Source organism: Ursus americanus, chromosome 16 (genome assembly GCF_024610735.1).
Source record: "Ursus americanus isolate L20-20 chromosome 16, mUrsAme1.1.p, whole genome shotgun sequence".
NCBI lineage: Eukaryota > Metazoa > Chordata > Mammalia > Carnivora > Ursidae > Ursus > Ursus americanus.
In genome coordinates this window covers 44969864-44985594 of record NC_142142.1, presented here as the reverse complement: position 1 = coordinate 44985594, position 15731 = coordinate 44969864, and the positions used below count along the sequence as shown (strand labels likewise).

General features: G+C 36.9%; 2 protein-coding genes across 2 annotated transcripts; both read right to left on the bottom strand.

Moving 5' to 3' along the window:
• Positions 1–4842: 4842 nt before the first annotated feature.
• LOC123792406 (olfactory receptor 8B8-like) lies at positions 4843–5855 on the bottom strand. Its single transcript, XM_045797559.2, has one exon. The coding sequence runs from the start codon at positions 5776–5778 to the stop codon at positions 4843–4845; it is 936 nt and encodes a 311-aa protein (XP_045653515.1). The 5' UTR covers positions 5779–5855.
• Positions 5856–12790: 6935 nt separating this feature from the next.
• LOC123792407 (olfactory receptor 8B8-like) lies at positions 12791–13777 on the bottom strand. Its single transcript, XM_045797560.2, has one exon. The coding sequence runs from the start codon at positions 13721–13723 to the stop codon at positions 12791–12793; it is 933 nt and encodes a 310-aa protein (XP_045653516.2). The 5' UTR covers positions 13724–13777.
• Positions 13778–15731: the final 1954 nt, after the last annotated feature.

The window sequence follows — 15731 nt, the reverse complement described above, 5'->3', positions numbered from 1 at the left end:
ATTGGGCCAAGAGATTTGACTGCTCTTTCCTAGAATTGGCCTTAATGTTAAGAGGAGTCATTAACGAAAGTTGGATAGCAGAATGACATAATTAAACCACTTTTAATAAAAAAAGATAAAAGAACCTAGGAGTGGTACAGATTGAATCAGAGAGCGTGAGACAGAACTTCAGCAGAAATCCCATGTAGTGAGGTAATAAGGTCATTGTGACTTGGGAGACACAAGAAGACTTCACATGACATGGAAAATATGAGATACAGATCATGAGGAAGAAGTTCAAAATGACCATGTTTTTGGGTTTTTGGAAACTAGGAGAATGGCATTTTCATTAACAAAAATGAGAAGAGACTAACAGAAACTAGTTTGGGGTGAATGTTGGTGAATTAACTACTGTTAATGTGAAGAATGAGGACACAGCCCTCATTCTGGTGTGTACCATCAGGCACATGAAAATGCACCCCTTCTCCCATCCCAATACCATGAAGACTGCTCCTTTCATAAGTAGACAGGTTCTAGTAAAATATAAAAATAAATGAATGTTTTATAGACCCAGGGGAAAGAACTCTTTGATAAAAAATAGTAAAACCTAAGTAGACAAGTTCTTACTCAGAACTCCACTTACCTGTCATCTTCTCAAGAAGCCTTCACTGTCCTCTATGACTGAGTTAGACCCCCCCTTCCTGTACATCCATGAGAAACTTCCCACAGTGTATTGAATTTGCCCATGTGTTTGCTTTACTTTTTCTCCCTTGAGACTGTAAGCTTCTTCCAGGGAAGTATTGTGTCGTGTTCAAAGAATCTTACAAAGTAAGATGAACCAACACTGACACATCCTTATCACCTCCAATCCGTACTTACATTAGGGTAATTTTGTGTTGTAATGCTATGGGTTTGATGAATGTATAATAGCATGTAAGTAACATCATAGTATTACACAAAGTAGTTTCACTGCCCCTAAAAATTTCCTGTGCTTCACCTAGGCATCTCTCCCTCCTCCCAAGCCTTGTGGCAACTACTGATATTTTTACTGTCTCTATGCTTTTGCCTTTTCCAGATTATCACTTCTTTCACCTAGTAATATATGCATTTATGGTTCTTCCATGTCTTTTGTGACATGATAGTTCATGTCTTTTTGGAGCTGAATAATTATCCATTGTATGGATGTACCACAGTTTATTTTTCCATTCACCTTTTGAAGGTTTCTTCCAAGTTTTGGTAATTATGAATAAAGCTTCTATAAACATCAGGTGCAAGTTTTTGTGTAGACATAAGTTTTCAGTTCCTTTAGGTAAATACCAAAGAGCGCAATTTCATATGGTTCAAGTATATTCAGTTTTGTAAGAAACACTAATTGTCTTCCAAAGCCTGCTATACCATTTTCTGTTTTTACCAGTAATGAATTAGAGTTCTTGTTGCTCCCCATTCTTGTCAATATTTAGTGTTGTCAGTGTTTTTGGATTTTAGCCATTCTAACAGATGTCTAATTATTGTTTTAATTTGTAATTCCCTAATGACATGATGTTAAGCATATTTTTATGCTTATTTGCTATCTGTCTATCTTCTCTGGTGAGGTGGCTATTCAGATCTTTTGCCCACTTTTTTAAACCAAGGTGTTTGTATATTTTTGTATATTTTGTATATTTGTATAACCAATTCTTTAAATATTTTGGATAATAGTCTTTTATCAGATATGTCTCTTGCAAATATTCTCTCCCAGTCTGTGGCTTGTCTTCTCATTCTCTTGATGGTATATTTCACACAGCAGAAATTTTTAATTTTAATGAGGTCCAGTATATCAGTTCTTTTTTGTAGATTGTGCCTTTCTGTTGTATCTAAGAAGGCATTGGCAAACCCTAGGTCATCCAGATTTTCTCCTATATTACCTTCTAGTTTTATAGTTTGCATTGTCATCTTACAGGGTTTTTTTTTTTTCTCTGTTTCTAAAACTAATATATGACCATCATGGAAAATATAAAAATAATATAAAGTACAAAAGTTATTCTCAATAGCCTCAGATGCATGTAAAGCTACAAATTTTCCAAGAAAAAAATACATATATATATGTATGTGTGTACATAATATATATGTGTATACACACATTCATAACACATATAATGCACATTTTGAAAATTGAGATATTTTATATAATATCTACAATTTACTTTTTTACCAATCAATGTATATAGTGTATACATATTTTTTCAGGCTAATGTTTTCTACAATACAAATTTCAAAATCTACAGTTTCTCATTGAATGTTTCTACCATGTTGTTTAATTAATTGCCCACTGTTGAACATTTGTTTCTCCTTCCTCACAAACAATACTTAGATGAATGTCCATATGTATTGCAATTTATTCATTCAAAAATTTTTAAGTTTCCAGAGTACACCCCAGCCAAATACCTTTATCCCTATCCATATGTTTTAGACTTAATTATTATAATTAAGAAACAAAGGGGGAAACAGTCAACATACTTGCCTACAAATTAATTATGTTTTATTTATTTTGGCACCATAGCTGGAAAAGCCCAGGAAGAATTGGGAAGAAAAGAGATGTAGAGATAGCTTTTAGCTATCAGATAAATATTAAGCAAAAAATGTTTTCTTCTATTTTTCCCTTTTATAATATATTTCCTGTGATTTGGAATGGTTACTGTATTCTCAGACCAATGAAAAGTTGAAGAAATTTCCACAGTAAGAAAAGAAGTCTGTTTAAAATGTAAATTCTATATAAGTAGTTATTAAAATGTCTATTAATAAACAAAAATCCTAAGTTAATTTCAGGAGTGAATTTCATGAGTACACAGTTGTGTTTTATTATCATGGTCACTGGAAATCCTTTATAAAGGAATCTTTTAAAAATATTTTATTTATTTATTTTTAGAGAGAGCGTATGTGCAAGTGGAGGGCCAAGGGGCAGCAGGAGAGGGAGAGACAGAATCTCAAGCAGACTCCATGCTCAGTGCAGGGCCATGCAGGCCCCATCTCACAACCCTGAGATCATGACTTGAGCTGACATCAAGAGTCAGGAGCTTAACCAACTGAGCCACCCAGGTGCCCTAAATGAATTATTTACAAATGAAGTGCCAGAATACCAGTCTAATTTGCATACTTATTCAATTCAGGATGACATTCATTCAAGTTTCCCCACATCTAGTAAGGAAATCTTTGTACACATCACTCGTTATCTCGTTGGACTAAATCGTAATGCTCAATTGCTGGGTCAACAGAGTAAACATGCATAGGTCTTTTTAATACTGTCATCCAAATAAGTCATCCATTCCATTCCTATTACAAGTATATGAGATGCCTTTTGTCTATAATCCCAGCCAGGACTGGATCTATTTTTCAGATCTTTGCCAATTTGGTAGAATAAAATTACATCTCACTGTTGTCTTAAATTTAAGGCTAATTTTTTCAAGTATTTTGTTAACCATTTGTACTTTTAAACAATTGCCTTTTCTTATAATTTGCCCTTTTACTTATATGCTGAGAACATTGCTCTCTTTCTTATTGATTTGTAAGAATACTTATTATTGGCTCATATTTTTCAATAGTCTCCTAATTTTGAGTCTGTTTTTTTTATTTTTCAATATTAGAAATTTAAAATTCCTATACCTAAGATAAACGTAAATTATATAGTATTAAAATAAAAAACTTGAAACTACAATCCATATAAAGCACTAAAATATTACCAAGTACCAATGAATGACTGCTCTTTTACCTTTTCTTATCCCTCTGGTCTGCCCAGAGATCACTGCTACACAGAATTTTATGTTTAAAATGTCCTGGTATTCTTAATAGTTATATTTTTTATGTATTTAAGCCATGGAATATATTGCTTAATTTTTCTGCTTTTGTGCTTTATAAAATTGTCAGTATAGCAAAGTGGTGAAGAACAGGAACTCTGGAACCAGATAGCCTGGGTTCAAAGTTGAGTGCTCACCTTACTAGTTGCATAATCATGCACATTTAGTTAAGTTCCACCCTTTCTCACTTATAAAGGGAGGCTAATAATGGTTGTATATGGTATCTATAACATATAGAAGTTGTATTATATTTTATGCAGGATCTAGTCATTTTGTAGGAATGGGGCCCACCAGAAAATCAGGCTGGAGACGTGATCAAGGTCAAGATATGATCCTTGTTTGACATAATGTGGAGCTTGGTTTTACATTGAAGACAACTGCAGTGAACAGAGTAAACTGAGGTAAATGAGATCTTATTGGAAGCATGGAAAGAGCATTCTGGTTGCAGTGTAGATAGTGGATTTCACGGGGTAAAGGTAAGAGAGGGATAGGCCAGTCAGGAGGCCAGTTTCGAGATGACAAATGATAGTGCCATTAGGAGAACAAGAACTGTATACACTTAATAAATTGGGTGTGAAGGACAAGCAAAGAGAGAGGAATCAAGGAAAATACTAGTTTGGGATCTGAGCGATTGAGTAGAGGATGGTGCCATTGATGATGATGGAGACCTCAGGAAGAGAAGAGAGTCTGTGAATGTTCCCTCTAAAGAGGAAAACAGTAGGAAGGAAGAAAGAGAGAGAGAAAGAACAGGAAAAAGGAAGAGAAGAGAAAACATAGTATTAGGCCCCCAATACTATTCTATAAATGTCCATTTGCATTAATTTATTCATCCCAATAACCCTATAAAGTAATATGATATCCCTATTTTGAAGAGTTTTCAGCCTGGGCCTTCCAATTCCAAGTCCAACACTCTCATTTCTTTCTCTATGAAAAAAAAAAAAAAACCCAAAACAGAAGACAAACCTCTATAAAGGAACAAAAAGAATTTTAAAAGAAAGCTGTATTTTCTTACGATAATTCACACTGCTTCAGCTCAGGAAAATGTTTTTCTATTCAAGCTTTTTTTCAGGGCAACCTTAACCTCCTTGTTCCTAAAGCTATAGATCAGAGGATTGAGCATAGGCACCACAATGGTATAGAACACGGTGGACACTTTCCCCTGGTCCATGGACAAAACAGAAGAAGGATGAAGATACATGAATGCCCCTGACCCAAAGAAAACAGAAACAACAATTATATGTGAGCTACAGGTGCTGAAGGCTTTGGACCTTCCTTCAGTAGAATGGATCCGAAGGATGCTGGCAAGGATGAAAGTGTAAGAGACAATGATAGTGAGGCTGGGCACGCCGACATCAAAGCCCACAACAATGAGAACTACCAGTTCATTGACGTAAGTGCTTGTGCAGGAGAGCTCCAGGAGGGGGAGGATGTCACACATGTAGTGGTTGATGGTGTTGGCATCACAGAAGTTCAGCCTCAGCATGCATCCTGTGTGGGCCCAGGCACCAATAAATGCCCCCACATATACAATCACAGCCAGCAGAGAACAGACCCGAGGGGACATGGTGACTGTATACAGCAGGGGCTTGCAAATGGCCACATAGCGATCATAGGCCATTACTGTCAATACATAGCACTCTGCACTGACAAAGAAGCAGTAGAAAAAGAGCTGAGTCATGCAACCTGCATAGGAGATGGTATTCAGCTCTGACACAAAGTTTACCAGCAGTTTTGGGGTGATGACGGAAGAGTAACAGAGGTCGATAAAGGATAAATTAAAGAGGAAGTAGTACATGGGAGTGTGAAAGTGAGAATTCAGTCCAATTAGAGTGACCAAGCCCATGTTTCCTGCCACAGTGACAATGTAGATTCCTAGGAAAAGAAAGAACAGGGGCAGCTGGATATCTGAATATTTGGTTAAACCCACAAGGATAAACTCAGTGACTAAGGAACTGTTTCCCATATCCATGCTCTTCCAGTAGGATCTGAAAGATAGGAGAGTAAAATCATATTGAGGCAGAATCCAGATTTCCTATGCAATCCCATGCCCAGTCCATTCTGGAGCCAAGAAGCCAACGGACTCTGCTGAGGTTTAACTATTTTACAGGAAGGTGTATCTGGCTCTGCTCATACAAGGAAGACAAGTATCTGAGAGGCATCAACATAGTTTCAAGTAACACTGGGAGAAATATTTCAAGAGGGGAAGAAATATAGAAATTTATCATATTTTCTCTGTTTCAATTTGTCCAGTTTGTACTTGTTAATCTTTAATCACCACACTTCATCTACCTATCCTGGCCACAGATCCAGACTGACAATGTGTAAGGTGGAGATCATGAGAGCATGTCCATAGCAGAGTTGGGGAAAGAGACTTGCAGAGACTCTTTGGTTTCCCAAGCACACACATGAAGAAAGTCATTAAGTCAGGAGTGGAAGCTGGGTTTCCTCCATAGGAAATTCTCTAAGGATTGGAGACAATCCTTCTGCAAACCCCATAATCTCAGCACTACTTCTAATCTCTATTTTCTTCCTATGCAGACACTGTAATCATCAGGGTCAGAGCTGATAAAAGCAGAAAATTTTATTACTTTCAATGGCTCTGAGTTTTGAAGGACATAAAAACATAAAGAGCTCAATGCTTACTCTTCTTTGCCTAGTGGCATCACAACTGCCTTGTGGTTTCCTCTCCAACACTGCTCTCCAAAAGGAAAGTTCTGCTGCTGTGGGCAGTAACAGAGATGAACCAAACACTTCGTCTTCCATTTGCGTGGAAGGCTCAGAGAATTTATAATCTCAGTCTCTGACTTGCTCTGAGACTCATTCAGATAAAGATCATTATTTTAATAATGATTTTGCCCAGAGGTGATCATTAAACTACAAAAAAAAAAAAAGAATATAAACAGCACTCATTGTTTTCAACATAATAACAGGGAGCATCATGTACGTGATCTTGCTCTGAGCTTGAAGGTCTTGGGGGTTTAATACAGGCTTTCCTAGGAGACTCTCCATAGTTCAAACCCTTTGGGAAGGACAGGTGTATGAAACTGTTTATACATGAATGAAGACGCTTATACCCTCGTGTCTTTGGGAGCTCAATATTCTACTCAAAATTGCACATTCTTCCAGGACAAATGAGGTAGAGATCTTTTCTCTCTTCTTTCTCCTAGTGCTTCTTTGGCTTTTAGGCACAACTGCTAACACATGGCTAATCATATTTTAAATACCTATACAATATTACCTGTACATACATATCGTCACACACATGATCATATGATGCATTCTTTGTATCTTTTAGACACATCACTTCCTATACCTTTTTCCTGGCAGTCTCTTTCCTGTCTTAGTTCCCCTTCACTCATCATGCCCCAGTTATTTATGTTCACAGCGTACGTCTTCCCTTATTTTCCTAATTGCTGATATAACCAAATAGATTTATAGGGGCTTTACAATTGACTACAACTACATGTTTTTTTACTTCTTGCTTTTGTCATTTAATCATATTTCATTAAAATATCTCCAAAATTCTATGTTTGGACATAAAACTTACCCAACAATACCATATTGATAGAAATCCATAATTTTTCCATTCTTTTACCACCAAAAGCAATGGTAAAATAGTCATCATTGTGCATACATCTCGATATACCAGTACTTTTATTTCAATGGGATAAATTCCCAGAATATTCTTCTAATTAATTTCAGATGGATTTTCCCAAAGGATATAATAATTCACATCTCTGCAAGCATGTATAAAACTACCTTTTCTTCCCCACTTCCGTCAATGAATAGATCATCTGAGCTGAAAATCAACAAGAAAACAGCAGCTTTGAATGACACACTGGACCAGATGGACTTAACAGAAATATTCAGAACATTCCAACCTAAAACGCCAGAATACATATTCTTTTCAAGTGCACACAGAACATTCTCCAGAATAGATCACATATTAGCCTACAAAACAAGCCTCAATAAATTCAAGAAGATCAAAGGCATACCACGCATCTCTTATGACCACAATGCTATGAAACTAGAAGTCAACCACAAGAAAAAATCTGGAAAGACCACAAACACATGGGGTTAAAGAAAACCCTACTAAACAATGAATGGGTCAAACAGTATTTAAAGGAAGAAATTTTAAAAATGGAAACAAATGAAAATGAAAACATAATGGTCCAAAACCTTTGGGATTCTGCAAAAGTGGTCCTAAGAGGGAAGTTATAGCAATACATGCCTACCTCAAGAAGCAAGAAAAATCTCAAATAAACAACCTAACCTAACACCTTAAAGGAGCTAGAAAAAGAACAAACAAAACCTAAAACCAGCGGAAGGAAGGAAATAATTAAGATGAGAGCAGAAATAAATGATATAAAAACAAAACAAAACAAAACAAAAAAAACAAACAACCAAACCCAAAACAATAGATCAATGAGACCAGGAGTTGGTTCTTTGAAAAATATCAATAAAATTGACAAAGCCCTAGCCAGACTTATCAAGAAAAAAAAGAAAGGACTCAAATAAATACAATCACAAATGACAGAAGAGAAATAACCAACACCATGGAAATACAAAGGATTATAAGATAATATTATGAAAAATTATATACCAACAAATTGGACAATTCCTAGGAACATATAAACTACCAAAACTGAAACAGGAAGAACTAGGAAATTTGAACAGACCAATAACCAACAAAGAAATTGAATCAGGAATCAGAAACTCTCAGCAAACAAAAATCCAGGGCCAGATGGCTCTACAGGCAAATTCTACCAAACATTTAAAGAAAAGTTACTATCTATTTTTCTTAAACTATTCCAAAACATAAAAAAGGAAGGAAAACTTCCAAATTCATTTTATGACACCAGCTTTACCTTGATCCCAAACCCAGATAAAGACCCCACTAAAAAAGAGAACTATCGGCTAATAACCCTGATGAACATAGATGCAAAAACTCTCAGTGAAATACTAGCAAACCAAATCCAACAACCCATTAACTGAAGGTTACCAGGGCAGAGGGGGTGGGCGAATGGATTAAATAGGTGATGGAATTAGGGAGTACGCTTGTCGTGATGAGTACCAGGTGTTGCATGAGGTGTTGAATCGCTATGTTGTACACCTGACACCAATATTATACTTTATGGTAACTATCTGGAATTTAAATAAAAGCTTTCTAAAAAAGTGGGTTGTATCCCATGCTTAAGTTGTTACACAGTGATCTCATAAAATACAAGACTTGAAGACCGTGTATGTGTGTGAGCGTGTGAGTGTGTGTGTAGGAAGGCAGGATAAACACAAGTGGATGATGGAGATCTATAAATGTGGGGTTCAGAAATTAAAGGAGTATAAAATTTAAAACCCCTTTTATTTCTGTTTTTATCAGCTCTTAACCACAGTGCACTCTAATCATTCCAAATTTGACCCTGAGCAGCAATAGCAGCTTGCTTAGAGAAAGTGTCCATTAAACAAAATCAGGATATAATCAGGGAACTTTCTTTAACTAGGAGGACCACTTTCCATTAAGCACTGAAACTCGAAGTGTTCACACTGACTTAGAAACAGCTCTGTCCTAGTTCATAGGCCCAGGCGAATCTCAGGGCTTACCTGTTTAACTTTCAGCTGTACAATTTCAATAAAGTTATATATATTTTTTCTCTCATTATTTCATGCATTCCTTTCAGGTAACTCAAAAAAAAAAAAAAAACCAAAACTGTTAAGGATAGCTCTATGTTTTACATGTAAAACACCCTAACTTGATTCCCTTCCTCAAGAGAAGTTCAAATAGAGCTTAAGTTGCTAACTAGAAGTTATACCTGAGTCACTGTATTTTTTAAATTTTTTTTTTTAAGATGTTATTACTCAGGGTGGCTCAGTTGGTTAAGAATCTGCCTTCGGCTCAGGTCATGATCCCAGGGTCCTGGGATTGAGCCCTGCATCAGGCTCCCTGCTCGGCAGGGTGTCTGCTTCTCCTCCTGTCCCTCCCCCCATTCATGCTTGTGTGCTCTCTCTCTCTCTGAAATAAATAAATAGAATCTTTAAAATATTTTTTAAAAATTTTTATTTATTCATTTGAAAGAGAGAGAGAGCATGAGCGTAGGGAAGGACAAAGGGAGAGGGGCAGTCACTTAGCTAACTGAGCCACCCAGGTGCCCATAAGTCTCTTTCTTTAAAACTTTGCCAAATCTAGGTTTTACAAGCTTTATTTAAACTTTTGTTACTTTTTTCAAAAATAATCTGAAAAAAAATGGAAACCAATTTGAAAGAAAGCTTACCTTCTCTAAAAATGAAACAAATTTAATTTGTATTTTCAGACTTCTCAAATGAAAGATTAGTGACCAGTTTTAACACATACTTGGGGGCATCTTAACTAGTGATAAAATACATAACAGGGTAGAGAGACACACGTCTGCAACGTCTATAGAGGTCCCTGAATGGCACAGGTATTATTTACTTACCTAGATACACTTCAATCTCAACAAGGAAAACAATTTCATCAAAACAGACAGTAGGGGAGCCTGGGAAGCTCACTTGATTGAACATCTGACTCTTGATTTTGGCTCAGACCATGATCTCAGGGTGGTGAGATCAGGCCCTGCGTGAGGCTCCCTTTGGGCATGGAGACTGCTTGGGATGTTCTCCCTCTCTTCCTCTGCCCCTCCTCCCCTCCCTCTAAAAAAAAAAAAAAAAAGATGAAAAAAAGAAAGAAGAAAGAAGAAAGAAAGAAAGAAAGAAAGAAAGAAAGAAAGAAAGAAGGAAAGAAAGAAAGGCAGAAAAAGAGACAGTAAATAAATGAAAAAAAGGAAACAAAAAAAGAAAGAAAACACCAAACTAGATCAACCATTTTATATAAATAAACAACTGAGAATCAAGCATATTAATACTGAAGTCAGGAGATGTGGTATGGGTAGTCATGCAAAACATAAGTTTAGCAATGCCCAATATCTACAAACAAACAGGCAAATATACCAGTCATGCCAACTTTCACAATATCTACGTCTTAAGTGGAGATTAGAAAACAGGTAAAATTGAAAATATTATTAAAGTTATCTTACAAAATGTTGACATTATCCCCTGGTTAAGATCAATGATTTTTAGAGTAAAAGTTTTGTGTCCCTTTTCTCAAAAGAAAAATAATCTGACATCCTGTTACAGAAAAGACATTGTCATAATTTGATTTACTCACTGAAAGTTTCTTTCAAATTATCCTTGCTTTCCTAATCGCAACTTGAGGGTTTTCTACCTTAAATTTGTAAGAAGTAGCATATAGAAGCCAGCAAAAAACAGGAGTGAATTAGTTGTTCTCATGTCTTCAGGTCCTGGGGAGGTTAACTTTTTTTTTTTTTATATCAAATAACTTGAGAAATCTTGTGATCCTGATAATATTTCTAGGGCCTTCCAGGAAGAGGAGGGAAATCATAAGAACGAACTTTTATCATATTATCATTTTGTTTTCTGGATTCATTCTTCCTAATTTGAGTTTTCATTAACTACTCACTGCTTACCTTTTGAAATGTCCTCTGTTTGCCTGGTCCCCCAAATGTACCACAGCTTTTCACCTTCATTCCTCCAAACACTACTGCTGTATGCTCACTGTACATTATAAATTTTATGAAAGCTTTATGGACTGTATTTGTATAGCACTATATAGAGCAGAATTAAAACTGATTTTGAAATGTGGTTTCTAAATCCTCATGACCACGTTGCACACTGAGACGTTTTATTTATTGATCATGTGTCTGGTTGAGCCCCGGCCTAACTGTATGTTCTGGGCTCTTTTCCCTCCTATGCCTTGCTCTGTGAATTACAAGTACGTGCCAACATGCCAAATTCATTTTATTTTCTTAATTTTTTATTTAAATTCCAGTTAGTTGACACACAGTGTAATATTAGTTTCAGGCATACAATACAGTGATTCAACACTTCCGTACATCGCCCAGTGCTCATCACAAGAGTATTCCTTAACTCCCATTATCAAATTCATTTTATTTTAATTTTGAAGAAGTAACATTTCATTTGAGCCAGTCATTTCTGAACTGTACTTGCCCCCAAAGTCTTCTCTTTCCCAATGGAAAAAAATTAAAAACCATCAAACTAATTTCCTAAACAAACAAACAAAAAACAAAAGCAATACCCACCCTGAGGGAAATTCATGTATCACCCTGGAACAAAGCACTATCAATGTTCAAATTAGAAATGCTTTTTTGTTTTCCATGCTTATGGAAACAAGAAGAAATAGAATAAAGTAGAAGCAAAGTAATAGAATAAAGTAGAAGCAAAGTACACTACAAAGGGTGATAGACTTGTAGTCAGAAGACTAAGAGTTTAGTTGAGGTTTTCCTTCAGAAGTCAGAGAACTGTAGGTCACTAGTCACTTGAGCTTTATTTCCAATCCATGCAATAAACATATCTTGACAACCTGTTATGTGCAGGGTTGACCATGCAAAGTTAAGAAAACTCTTTGCAAAAGAAGGCGTGATGCAGTGTTTACAGATGCAAAGTCCTTTCTACTTGACAGTCTTTATGGAACCTTCCATCTCTGGTGTTGAAAGGGACACATTCTTGTTCAGTGAATGCTGAAAGGTTGAGAGTAGGAACACATCGTCCACTTCATGCTGCCAAGGTAAGCGGCAGATAAGACATCTTTAATGACAGTATGTCACCCGAATGTTCCTTGATTTGATCATTTGTAGACAAGTCTTCTATTTCCAGAAAGAAAAATAGAAGTTCAAAGTGATAAAGAAAAAAACAGCTAATAAATTTCTGTCTTAATTTTAACACTAAATGAAAAAAAAGGGGAGAAGAAAGTGTGCAAATGGTGAAGAAAGAGAAACCTACTCTTCAATAAGCAAAAATAATATATTGAGAGAAGATTCACCTTTCTTTCAACATGATAAGAAAGAAACAGGATAAACAGGCTGCCAATAAAATTACTATAATTAAAAACAGAAGCTCCCTGTCCTATGACTAACTGGAAATGCTGTTTCCGATCAAAACACACTCCTACTCACAGTTTTTCTCAGAGCAAGTTTAACATCTTTGTTTCTCAAGCTGTAAATGAAAGGGTTCATCGCAGGAACCACATTGGTATAAAAGACAGAGGAGATTTTCCCCTCATCCATAGACCCAGCAGAAGATGGTTTAAGATACATGAATGCACCTGATCCAAAGAAGAGAGAAACAGCAACTATGTGGGAACTGCAGGTGCTGAAGGCTTTGGACCTGCCCTCCGTGGAGCTGATGCGCAGGATGCTGGAGAGGATGAAACCATAGGAGACAAAGATGGTGACAGTGGGCACAATCACATTGATACCGACCACAATGAAAACCTCCAGCTCGTTCACATCGGTGCTGGTGCAGGAGAGCTGGAGCAGAGGGAGGATATCACATAAATAATGGTTGATAGTGTTTTCATCACAGAAGGTCAGTCTCAGCATGCATCCTGTGTGCGCCATGGCACCCGAAAATGCCATCAAATATGAACCAAGCATAAGGCTGGAACACACTTTAGGGGACATGATAACATGATACAAAAGTGGGTTACAGATGGCCACATAGCGATCATAGGCCATTGATGTCAGCACATAACATTCAGAAATAGCAAAAAAACAGAAAAAGTAAAGCTGGGTCATGCACCCCCTGTAGGAGATAACATTCTTCTTTGATGTGAAGTTAATCAACATTTTGGGTGTAAACACAGAAGAATAGCAGAGGTCTATGAAGGACAAACTGAAGAGGAAAAAGTACATGGGGGTGTGGAGGTGTGAATTCAGCCCGATTAGAGTTATCAAGCACAAATTCCCCAACACAGTGACCAGATACATAACTAGAAACAGGCTGAACAGGGGGAGCTGGAGATCTGGTAGGTCTGTGAGCCCCGCCAGAATGAATTCAGTCACAAAAGAAGCATTTCCAGGAGCCATTCTTCTCTAAGGGGATCTGTGAGCACAGAAAATTAGGGTTACATTAGGAAACATCCTACCTCTTCTTGCAAGATCTTGTACTAAAGAGAGTATATACAAGGGAAATGCCAGAGACTAGCGCAACCTAGACACATAGAATCTGCCTTTACCACTATCATGCTCCTGAGGGACACTAACTCTCACTTTATTAAAGATTTTATAAGCTAAATATAGCAAAGGGCATCACAAACTTAGCCTAGAGAGGCAAGTCCAGTGAACTTGACCTCTGGAAACATGACTGCTGGAAAAACCAAGGGAGAAGTTGGGACCAGGACAGAATCATCCTTCCCGAATCTCACTATTTCCTCATTCATTTGACCCTCCCCTCACCAATAAAATAAGAGGCAGAATCCTTAGCAACCCCGTGCTGGCCTCAAATGCAGATTACACTTGATGGAGTGAGAATTAAGAACACTGTTTCTAACCTAAATGAGGGACCAGGGTCTAGGGGAGGTTGAGTTACTGCCATATATCACAGAGTAAAAGCCATAAATCCAGAAGAGTGAGAGTTCCATTCAGAGAGAGGGGACTTACTGATGGAGATACTGCATCCCCTGTACCCTCTAATCTCTGAACATTCACTCATCTCCCTCTAACACATTCTCCTGCCAGGTTCACTTGAACGTTAATACTGCACAGAATGGGAAAGAAAGTGGCATATCTCAGACCTCTGAACTTCCATCTCAAAACAAGGAATGTGTTACAAATGGAATTCAGATACTCACCCTCCTTAGGTCAGAAAACCTCAGTGTTCTCTTATCTTGGTATTTACCCTCGTAGTCCTGGAAAGACAATTTCAGGCTCGGAGGCTTTGATTCTAAGAGGATTCGCCTGACTTAAATTCAGATATACCCTTGAAATCTTTCTGATCATACTCTCTGATTATGGCTTTGAGTCCTCTTGAGAAGCAGAGAAAAATAAAGCCTTTATTAGTATCACATTTACTACTTATTGGACATAGATTTAAATGAGTTTAAGGGTATAACACACTTGGTTATAAACAGGGTAGAAGCTTGCTCAGTCTTTTCCTCAGGGAACAGATTGTATGTGTAAACAAATAGGGAGATTGTGTACCCTGGGCCATGACATGTATTTAGTTCATTAGGGACTCAATATTTCACTCCTCTTCAGTCACTCTAGGGATTGTACATCCCTAGATTCAAAGTACAATCCCATCTTCCCCTTACCTTCATCGCTGAAGGAAAACCTACTGTGTTTTCTCATCCCTTCTTTGTTCACATAACCTAAATGGAATTGTTTCCCTAAATGGAGGATTCTGCCTCCAAGCTCCCTTATTTCTTCATCTCAAATCTTTCAAAGATTGCAATAACTCAGTTGTTCTCTCTCCTGGAATATCTCTAAAATAATTTGCAATTCTGTATGTTCCTTCTCAAGTTTATACTTTAATCACCTACTGGAAATTTCTACCTGGCCTGCTTACTATCATTTTATGCAACACTCGGTAACTGGAGTAATCAATTTCTACTTCTCATAGAAAAGAGTAGGGGCAATGGAGTTAGCAGCTGTGCGTATGAATCCTATCTTCCTATTTCCACTTTTGAAATAATACCTTGGGCAAGTTACTTAATTTCTGTTTCTCTAGTTCATTTTCGTAAAATTAGGATGACAAAAATAGCATCTCTTTCATTGGGTTGTTGTCATAATTAAATTTTTATTTTATGTGTTAATGTTTTTATTTAAATTCCACTTAGTTAAGGTACAGTGTAATATTAGTTTAAGATATACAATATAGTGATTCAATACTTCCATACCACCCCTGGTGCTCAACACGTCTTCATCCCCATCACCTAGTTCACCCATCCCCATCCACCTCCCCTCTGGTAACCAGCAGCTTGCTCTCTATAGTTAAGAGTCTGTTTCTTGATTTGTCTCTTTCTCTCTCTCTCTCTTTAGTAATATAGTTAGAACATTGTCTGGCATATAATAAGAGTCAACAATTGTCACTGGT

Excerpts from the sequence above, each read along its gene's own strand:
- LOC123792406 (XM_045797559.2), bottom strand. The coding sequence starts at position 5,778 with ATGGATATGGGAAACAGTTCCTTAGTCACTGAGTTTATCCTTGTGGGT.
- LOC123792407 (XM_045797560.2), bottom strand. The coding sequence starts at position 13,723 with ATGGCTCCTGGAAATGCTTCTTTTGTGACTGAATTCATTCTGGCGGGG.